The sequence below is a fragment of the Gymnoscopelus braueri genome (genome assembly GCF_963280865.1).
Source record: "Gymnoscopelus braueri genome assembly, chromosome: 6".
NCBI classification, from domain to species: Eukaryota; Metazoa; Chordata; class Actinopteri; order Myctophiformes; family Myctophidae; genus Gymnoscopelus; species Gymnoscopelus braueri.
In genome coordinates, this window is record NC_137607.1 from 49,897,023 (window position 1) to 49,907,592 (window position 10,570).

The window sequence follows — 10,570 nt, forward strand, 5'->3', positions numbered from 1 at the left end:
TTCTAATGATGATGTTTATGTTCCCACATGCCCATGGTATCATTTAAGCCCTGGTAGCATTGCCAAGTTAGTAGCTTTCTACCTGTTACCACCACTTTTAAATGAGAACTAACCATGGTTATATCTCCGTCTGGTTTAAATTAGACAATGGCGACACCATGCGGTTACAACGAGTAGTGTTTTATTATGAATTAATATGAATGAATTCTTCTTAAATTATTTATGCTTTGTCAAAAGAGGATCAGAATTTAACCGAAGTCTGTTGAGGTTACGTTTTAAAGGACGAGTTCACCCATGTTCAACCTATCTTCATATAATAAATCTACAAAGTAACTAGTAATTAAGTTTTCATATATTGTAGGACAGTAGGCTATTTTGCCTTTGAGAGTTGAGTAGAAGTAAACATTCAGAAATTTGGAAATACTCCAGTAAAGTAAAAAAAATACCTCAAAATTGTAATTACAGTACTTGGGTAAATGTACTTAGTTACTTTACTTCCTTGTGTTGTATTGTGTGACGACACTCACAGTCGACTGACATACCTTGGGTGCGTTCGGAAATACAGCACTGAGCGCACTGGCCAATACAAACTAATAGGCGAGTGCGCTCCGGTGTGCAATATCCGAACGCACCCCTTATCTGGCAAGCCGTGAGTGCCTGTGTCAAAGTAGTCCCACAAACTGAGGAACGATGGCGTTTGAATTTAACTTTTATGCTCACAATGTGGTTGTATTAATGGTCATATCGACATTTGCTTTGGCAAATGCCTCTGAAGAGCAAACGAAAACGGTGGAATTCAACGTTAAACCAGGAGGAGTGGTGCACACCTTCGCTGAGGGAATAGTAAGTGATTCTCTCTTTTTATGCCATTCGTTTTTTCAATGGGTTACAGAACCAATACTGTATTCATACTAAACGTACACATCCGAATAACGTGTCTATTACATCTACACGTTTACAGGCATGATAGAAGTGTTAGCCCTGAAACATGACTGTCATATCAGTCATGGATGAACGTCAATCTGGTGTTTGCACTTTCTCCCTTTGTGGGCCCGTCCCATACATCTACATAAACGTTCAGATTTCAAATATAAAGGGCTTACTCCATGGCCACAGTCTATGTTCGTTCCCTCAGAAGTACCCGTATATTCCGTATTATTCAATAAAAAGCATTTTAATCCGATCGGTGGCCATTTTCTCATACCGTAGTTATAATGTATCAGAGTGCAATAACGGGTAGCAATTGGAGAAAATACAGAGAAAATGGCCACCGATCGGATTAAAATCCTTTTTATTAAACAATACAAAACAATACGGATACTTCTGAGGGCCCGTACATAATTTTAACATCCGTGGCCATGGAGTAAGCACTTTATATTTGAAATCTGAACGTTTATGTAGATATACGGGCCAAAAATGGAGAGAGTGCAAACACCAGGTTGAAGTTCATCCATGACGGTCGTGACAGACGACCGTCGTGTGTGGCTTGGTAGAAGTGTTGATTTACCATTGGTAAATTACTCGAAATTACAAATCAAACGGCAAAATACAAGTCAATCGTTTGTAATAGCTTAATTACTGCAGCACAAAACTCGTGATTTAGCTATTTAAATCGGTCGTGCTCAGTATTATTTGTAAAACAGGTAGCTTTTGCAAAATGCTGTCGTCGCGGTTTGATGAGGAAAGGAGCAGCAGAGCCTGTGAGAGGCTGACACGTCGTTGCCAGAGTGCCACAAGGACGCCATTCATTGGTCCAGAGCAGGGGTCTTCAACAGGGGGTCCGGGGCCCTAGGGGGTCCTCAGAATTACTACAGGGGGGGTCACCAAAATTTGCCAAATCTGTGTGCGATAGGATTTTTCTTTTTATATTAACCACTTGAACCCTAGCATCCCTATTCTGAGGGGAATATTAGCCTGGAATTGCTGATCGTGTGCTTGTAGATCAGCTATTTTTAGCAAATTGGTTTGGTGTAGAGGAGAAGGAAAACAATAGGTTTTATAGGTTAAATGGCCGAAAATACACTGACGATAGTGTGCTGTCAAACAAATTTATGAATCTTATTAAATCTATGAAAATGTTTAATCTGCAACACAATGTTATACAATATGTAGTGGGGGTCCCTGCTTCATGTCTCTCTCTGCTAAGGGGTCCTTGGCCTGAAAAACGTTGAAGACCCCTGGCCCTGGTCCAGAGGACTAAAGGGCTTTTGAGCGTGTAGATCTGCCATTTTCAGTGCAACCAAGTATAATTCACCCCTTAACAATAAAGGTCTTAGCAGGCTCCATCTTAGCCCTAGAATGTCTGTGATCTTACATACATTTCATGTATTCCAAATACACAGTCATAGATCACCCTCGTCGACGCACTGTGTAGTGACGATCTGCGCGGCCATAAAAGTGCTCTAAACTCCGTCTGTACTCACCCAATAATTAATTCCTAAGACTTGGAGTCATATTTTGTCCTCTAGTTTCATATCCATTTGAAAGTTCTGCCAGAAAACGTGTGTTTAGTCAAATATCTCCACTTTTTCACGAGCTGCACACGGACGACTTTCTGTACGGGCTAGTGGGGGGTGCGACTTGAGTGATGGACCGAATTTACCCAAATCCTCTTGTCATCACAAACGTCATAACAAATTGACACAGGGAAGCACAAACGAATGGGGAACACAATTGACAGGTACTTGTGATTGGTGCGGGGTAATGAATCACTCCATCTGCCATCTGTGTCCCAAACATTTGTGCGTCCTAAAGGAAGTTTACATATATCAGTCCTGCACTCATTCCAGCCCCCCTCGCCCCGTACAGAAAGTCGTCCGTGTGCAGCTCGTGGAAAAGTGGAGATATTTGACTAAACACACGTTTTCTGGCAGAACTTTCAAATGGATATGAAACTAGAGGACAAAATATGACTCCAAGGCTTAGGAATTAATTATTGGGTGAGTACAGACGGAGTTTAGAGCACTTTTATGGCCGCGCAGATCATCACTACACAGTGCGTCGACGAGGGTGATCTATGACTGTGTATTTGAAATACATGAAATGTATGTAAGATCACAGACATTCTAGGGCTAGCTCCATCTCTGTTATTTGCAAGTGACAGTGTTTATGCAGAATGGTTATGATTGATTGTCAATTTCTTATACTGTAAATAACAGTTAACAGTTAAATAGATTCCCCATACATACACCAGTTATCAACAGTGGTCAAGTACTCAAATATTTTACTCAAGTAAAAGTATCAACGCTGCCATGTAGAAATTCTCAAAATTGACTTGAGCAAAAGTATTGGTATTAAAATTTACTTGAAGTACTCATTATGCAGAATGTCCCATTTCACAAGTTTTCAAATGTATAAAATGTATAAATGTATTTTGAAAATAGCAGATCTACAAGCTCACAATGGGTCGCATCGCGATGCATTGTGAGCTTGTAGATAGGCTATTTTAAAATGGCCAAAATGTATATAGGCTGAAGTGGGTAATGTATATGTATTGTGATAATAATCAAAATCTATATAGTAACTAAAGTTGTCAAATAATTGTAGTGGAGTAAAAAGTACAATATTTGCCTCTGAGATGTAATAGAGTAGAAGTAAAAGTATTGAAAAAATTGAAATACTCCAGTAAAGTGAAAGTACCTCAAAATTGTACTTAAGTACTGTACGAATTACACATTATGCTGTTGTTTAGAATCCTAATAGTACTGTATGTTCTATTTCCTCTGTTACAGCAAGACTATGAGTGCTCATTCACATATGCTTCACAAGGGGGAACCAACGAGGTATCAACTTTCTTTCTCACACATTCTCTCCCATTAGAAAATGTTCAGCATGTGAACCAATCATGCAGTAGTTGTAGTTCAGCAGCTATAAATGTTATATTGATGTCATATTATTATTATTATTAATGTATTAATACTGCTGCAATGTCTACCGGAACAAAAAATAAATGTACTCATACACTGTACTCTTACATTGTTACAAGATGTAACAATAAAGAAACCTTGCACCTTGATACTTATCAGATGACGTGAATAATATATTCATAATTATGTTCCGTCTTGTTGAACAGCAATGGCTGATGAGTGTGGGACTGAGCGATGATGACAGACTCTTCTCATGCTCTGTGTGGAGGTAAGCTGTGGTGTTGTGTTACCACACACAAGCACACACGTTACACGGTACAAGGTTGCATATAACTTATTCAGCACTTAGGCCCACTGACCCAGACATCCAGTCTTACAAAATCTGTGCTCCTTTTCTCCAATTCATTCATTATAGGATTTGATTTAATTTCTCTTTTGCCGTAATCAAATTTCACAATGTTGAAGCAATGACATATTATGGATGTTGCAATGGCTGAGGGTTCAAATGTCAGATGTCTGACTTGATAAGTGTACAGTCAGTGTGGATGGAAATTAATGTTGATGATAACGATTGCAATTTTTCTTATCTGCCAGGCCCCAGGGGAAGTCATACCTTTTTTTCACACAGTTTAAAGCTGAGCTGAAGGGAGCCAAGATTGAATATGCCAACGCATATGTAAGTACTGGGTAAAGGGAACAACATTGTTTTAAAGCTCTTATGCAATAGCCTACTGTGTATTGCCTATAGGCTCTGCCTGTCATTAGTTTACATCCATATGTGTTCCTAATCTCTTTGTGTGCCTCTGACAATTGCTGCTGTGGGGGCGTACATCCAGATGGCAATTTTTGTGTTTTTCTTTTCCCTCTGTGAAATGAAAGTTTAGGCTACATGGTAATGTCTCTTGATCAACCACTGACTGTGAAGTAGATTTGAAGTGTGTAATTTTTTAAGCATGTTACTTGCCCACCGCTTTACACTGAGACAGCAGCACTGGTCAGTTGACTTTTAAGTATTTTGTTGTGTGAAATTCAAGATTTTCAGCCTGAGAATCCACTTAAAAAACGCATTGTATAATTTTAAAGAGTTGTGGGCACCAATTAGTATATCCTTGATTGGCCACATAGCTCCACAGAGACATTATTTATCAGATCCAGCATTTATGTCCATGCTTACAACAAGGCCAGCAGAATGTAGAATCAAGCTGATTCAAGCAGAGAAACCTGCTCCTTGGCTTAACCACTTTCAGCCTGGAATCCCTAATTTGGGCACGTCATTATAGGCAAACATTTTTGCAGAATAGATCTGCTATTTTCGCCATGCGACATTGTCGTATAATGAGGTGCAAAATAAGACTTATAACTCCTGGAGCACTAGCTTTTGTTTTGGTTTGAGTGGCTGTAGTGATGTTTAACAAATAACTTGTAGTTTACCATACTGCCCAATGAAGTCAATCAGTAAAGCGGTAAATGTCAAATGTAATTACAAACTTATTCCATGATATTGCCTCCATGGGAACAACACTTTCGGTTCCATCGCATTTCTAAGTCCAAAATAAGTTTAAGGATTACATTTACAAAAATGTTTGGGAAAACCAAAGTAGCAAATATTTCTGCTTCGTATGCAAGCAATAAATCATCCACTACTGTGCCAACAATTCCATTGACAGGACAAGAGATACACTTAAAGTAACTAAAGCCTTTCTCAGTTGCTGTACTGGGTGAGTACATTACTTTCTACAGCAGCAGAGCCCATATGAGGTGGTCTCAGAGGGATGGATATATTTGATGGTGACTGCTGACTGTGGTTCAGCTGGCACACAATGAAATTAATTAAAAACAGAATGTACATGTCTCTAGATCTGCAATTCCCACCCTGTGGGCTGGGGCCCACTGGTGGGCCATGAGGGTATTGCAAGTGGGCCTCAAAATGATTGGCAAAACACACAAGATTTTAATGATAACATCATTCTTTTAAAAAGAATAATGTAACAAAATATAAGGTTTGCGTGTCTTGAAACAACCTGAATAAGACCCAAAACGGATCGAAACGTTTCAAATATTTTCTTTTTACAGAGGATTAAAATGAGACTCCCTTTATAAAACGGAACTACTGTGGTTTGCAGTTTGGCTCGGTACAAAGATGGGGGGATGTGTGTACAATTGATCACAAACAGTACATTTTATTCCCAAAGGCTAAGAGCATAGTGTAGTACAACAAGTCTTTTATTTCCATCCTTCAATTCCTACAGCATGTTGAGACCCAGGCACCTACAGTAAATAAACTGAACTGGAACATCAAATAGTCTTTCTGTTTGATGAAAACAAATGTTGTAAAAGGTAAATCCACAAGGTATTTGGCATCAAAGAGTGTACAGTACTGCACAATATGGCACTGAAATGTGCAACCTCCGTTTCCCTTTTGTTTTGGAGACTTGAATCCCACTGCTCTGAGTCTCCCCCCCCCCCCCCCAGCAATTACTACAGAATGTCTCCATGGAAACCTGTAATCACCTAATTGCAATCCTGTGCATTTTTAGAGCAATTGTCCACTGGCGACTGTTCTAGCTAAATCACAGCTTTGATAATCACAGACAGGCAGTTAGTCAAAGCAACAGTACAACCGTTTTTTTTCCTTTCTCACCTTAATTTTATTATGAGTATATTCTCCACTGGAATATTCATAAGGCTTGGCAGATGATAGTTCATGAAAGCAGAATGTCTAAGCACAGTCACGTTCTTTATTCACTCGCTGGTAGTGCATAACGTCAGTGTGGTGGTTTGGTAAAGCACAGTACACCTTGACATGCCTCTTTCCTCAGTCAGGACAGCTCTGGCACCTTGTCATCAGTCCGAGCACACATTCCTCTTCCATTCCAGCGCCGTGCCCTGCAAGGAGAGACAAACACACGGAGAGCAACTTCTCTAAGTGATGGGATAAAAATAACTCTCCTTGCCAGCTCTTTCTCTCACACACGCACACACACACACACACACACACACACACACACACACGCACACACACGCTCAGCATCTCCTTGACCTTGTCTCAACCCACGCACACACCACTACGCCATGTCTGTTGGAATCAAATTGTCTCCTTGAGTGCCGCCTCTTAATGTTTTTTCTTTTCTGTTTTTTTTTCCTCCTTGTTCATTCCTGTCCTTTTGCGTGACCTCCCCCCTCCCCTCCAATCTCCTGCTGTGTGTGTGTGTGTGTGTGTGTGTGGGGGCTCTAGTCACAGACGGCGGTGGGAGGACAGAGCGATGTGCCTTTGAAGCCGGAGGAGTTTTCACTTGGAGACTCTACAGGTGAAATGACTGACTCTACTGTTGACATAACGTTAGCTCTCCCTTGCTTGTCAACATCATCTCTCACTGTATTCTCTACTGCCTTCCTTGTTGTTCTTATAGCTCCATCTCCTGTTTCTTGTTCGCATCTCCTGCTCGCTCTCTTCTCTCTCTCTCTCTCGATTTCACGCTACATTTGTGGGTTGGGATAGAATATTATCTCTGTAGTAAGGATTGTTGTCACTCATGTTGTTATGTCTGTCACCCCTACTGTGGCAGCAGTTGTGTACTAGAGCTACACATTATAGTACCCACCATTTTCATTCAGAGGGGATTAACATAAATTGGAAGCTTTTATGAAGATTACTGTACATAGAATGATAATCCCTGCATCAAGAGTCTTAGAGTACTTCAAGACAGATTTCTGCAGACTAACTTGGTCGAAACATCTATGTATCTGTCTATCATAGTCTATTATATTTCTATTATTATTGTTAATTTGAGACTTATTTTTTTCATCTTTCTAGTTAAGCAAAAGCCACCCTTTCACATGCATTTTTGTTTTGTCCGAAGTTAAAACAATTTCTGGAAATCAATAACTTTGAACAATTGTTGGAAATGTGCATAGAACCTTGTTACCATTGCAGTGTTTGGAATAACTCCACAAGATATACATCTTTGTTTCCAGGCAAAAAATACAGCTTCTATTTGGCTTCTGTCGACTGATACTGCTTAAATGGAAATAAATATTTGTTACAACATATAAAATTAGACCATTTGACATAGGACAGAATTTGCTAATCTACAACAGGGTGTGTTCAGAAATTCTATGCTATTTGGCTTTCTATGCTTTTTTTAATCTACTGTATATAGAGAATGGATACCGCTGATATTACAGCCTTATCTCATAATATCGACCTTGTTGTATATTGTATTATCTTATTTACTTGTCTATTACTTGAAAACTTAAAACCTTATTTGTTTGTATCTTTCTTTCTAGTTACCCAGACCGATGGAAAGTTCCGGGCTGAACTCTCAAAACTGACCCTCATTGGCCGGACACAACATACCGAGCTGTAGTTTGGAAGGAACCCTAGCGTAACTTTGGTCGTATTGACCAATCAGAACATTTGAGGAAGCTCTGAGGTCGGGGGCTCCATGCTCTACCTCAGTAGATAGAGGAATTGTGAAGGAGAGCAATTCTTGTGCAGTGACAGCCAGAGGTTGGATTGGAATGCTACTTTACTGTTGAATATATCGGCACTTTGTTTTTTACAGAACATTAATTTCATGTTCTCTGTGAAACAGATTTGTTTTTACAGTGAAACGGGACTTAGAACACATTACATTGAGCCACAATGTCCTAGCATAAATTATGCTGTAATACGAAGTGCTTCGAATATTGTTTATTAGTTTCTGAGGCTAAAAGCTTTGCTTTGGGGGAATCTATTACATTGTAGGACCAGAGAGAATACATAGAGGATTGATCTTAAGCTGAGGACATATAGCTAGAAATATTTAGTGTTGCAAGGGATTTATTCATCCTACGTTTATGCCTGGGGAAAGTGAGTAATCTCCATCAGCGTCATGTGTCCCAGAACAATTACAATTTTTCACTCGCTTTCTTTTCTTCCCGAGCTGCAGAATGATTAATACACTGTTGAGCAGATCACCACAGTCCCTGTCTTTATCTCTCTCCTTATCTCTATTTCATTATCTCTTTATCCGCATCTCTTCCAGACATGCTCTGGGGCAATCCATTGGAGCCCTGTCATCATTCAATACATAGATTCCGCTCACTTGAAATGAGAAGTCTTAATAGTGAAAATAGTTTAAAATAGTGTGATTTAGGAGATGTGTGGTGTCGGGAGGATAATGGCATGAATCCTACCAATCATCACCAAACTGCTACACCCCTTTGACTTGTGTGGATCTGGAGGGATGTTGGACCTGTGTCAGTTGTGCGCCAATATCACAGTCCTGAACCTGGCCCTCTCGTGGACCAGGTGAGATTTCCTTAATCTTACTCACATCCATCCAATTTCCTTAGATCCACACAAGTGTTCAGAGGGATGAGTTCTGCAGGTTTTCAATTTGAATATTTTGCTGATTTAAAGCTGTGGATGGATTGTCTGTGGGAGACATACAGTACCGTGTTTTGTCTGGGTGAGTCCGCGGTCTGTCTAGAAGTGATCCTCAGCCGGGACAGTGAGATCCCCTCCCCTCCCATCACTTGCTAGGCTCCCTCTGGGGTCCCAACAGGAAATGCCACAACCAATTGGGAATGGAAAGACACAAGATAGACAGCACGTTACACAATTTTGTTTGTTTTTGTTTTTTTCCCCTCCTTTTTTCTACTCATGTTCTTTTATTCTGATTTATGATAATGTATGATGGATGTTTCAATAAAGTCATGTTGTCACTTGGCTGGATGTAAGTTTTTGTTTTGTCAGTCCGAATCTGATTTAACAGTTACACAATTTTGTTGAGAGGAAACATAAAATGAGACATTGAGTGCTAGCATAAAGGACATGATATTCAGAGCATGGTGAGGTCCCTGACACACCTCCATCAATCCACAATCCTCTCAGCCCCAGTGCTAATGGACTGTAAATGAAACTGCTGTCTGTATTATAAGAACTCCTTGTGGTCAACTAAATGACCTGCCCTACATACAAATGGGATAAAATGTGCATTCCATCATGTATTACAAGGAAGGGAGTTTGCAAATGTATACTAAAACTAAAACGTGACCACACAATGTCCTAGCAGAAGGTTCCACAAGATAAGATGCTTCCATTGTTTCTTTTTGGGTTTGGGGATAAAGGCTTTGCAGGGGAGATCTAGTGAAGCCAGGGGCGTGTATGGGAATGTATAGGGGTTGATCTTACAGGGCTTACAGAGCCAAGAGGGATTTCTTCATCTTATGTTAAGCCCAGGGAAAGGTCAGTAATCTTCAAATTAACAACAGTTGTCTCAAAATCTTTGACGCAAGGATGATGGTATATACTGCAATCGCGAAATGTCCTTTGCCTTAACATTTAGTATGTTTAGGTTATTCTATTTTTTTTTTTGGGGGGGGGGGGTCTAAATGATGAAGTTTACGCTCATTTAACAACGGATCCTCACACCCACCAAAATAGACTATTCCACTGCCCTAACTATTACATATATAAGTACTTTTACTACCTGGTACATACATAACTACTATATGGCCTTTAACTGTGACTGATTGCACATTGTATTCATTTGTGTCAACATGTCCCCTATTGGTGGCCTACACACTGTGTGTGTGTGTGTGTGTGTGTGTGTGTGTGTGTGTGTGTGTGTGTGTCTGTGTGTGTGTCTGTGTGTGTGTCTGTGTGTGTGTGTGTGTGTGTGCGTGCGTGTGTGTGCGTGTGCCCGTCTGTCTGTCTA

The 10,570-nt window shown here is 40.1% G+C and overlaps 1 protein-coding gene across 1 annotated transcript; it reads left to right on the top strand.

Annotated features, from left to right (window-relative positions):
• The first annotated feature begins 612 nt into the window (after positions 1-612).
• Positions 613-9,579, top strand: mydgf (myeloid-derived growth factor). The gene is made up of 6 exons (XM_080431808.1): positions 613-843; positions 3,732-3,782; positions 4,073-4,134; positions 4,461-4,542; positions 7,102-7,174; positions 8,154-9,579. The coding sequence occupies exons 1-6, from the start codon at positions 691-693 to the stop codon at positions 8,231-8,233; spliced, it is 501 nt and encodes a 166-aa protein (XP_080287934.1). The 5' UTR covers positions 613-690; the 3' UTR covers positions 8,234-9,579.
• Positions 9,580-10,570: the final 991 nt, after the last annotated feature.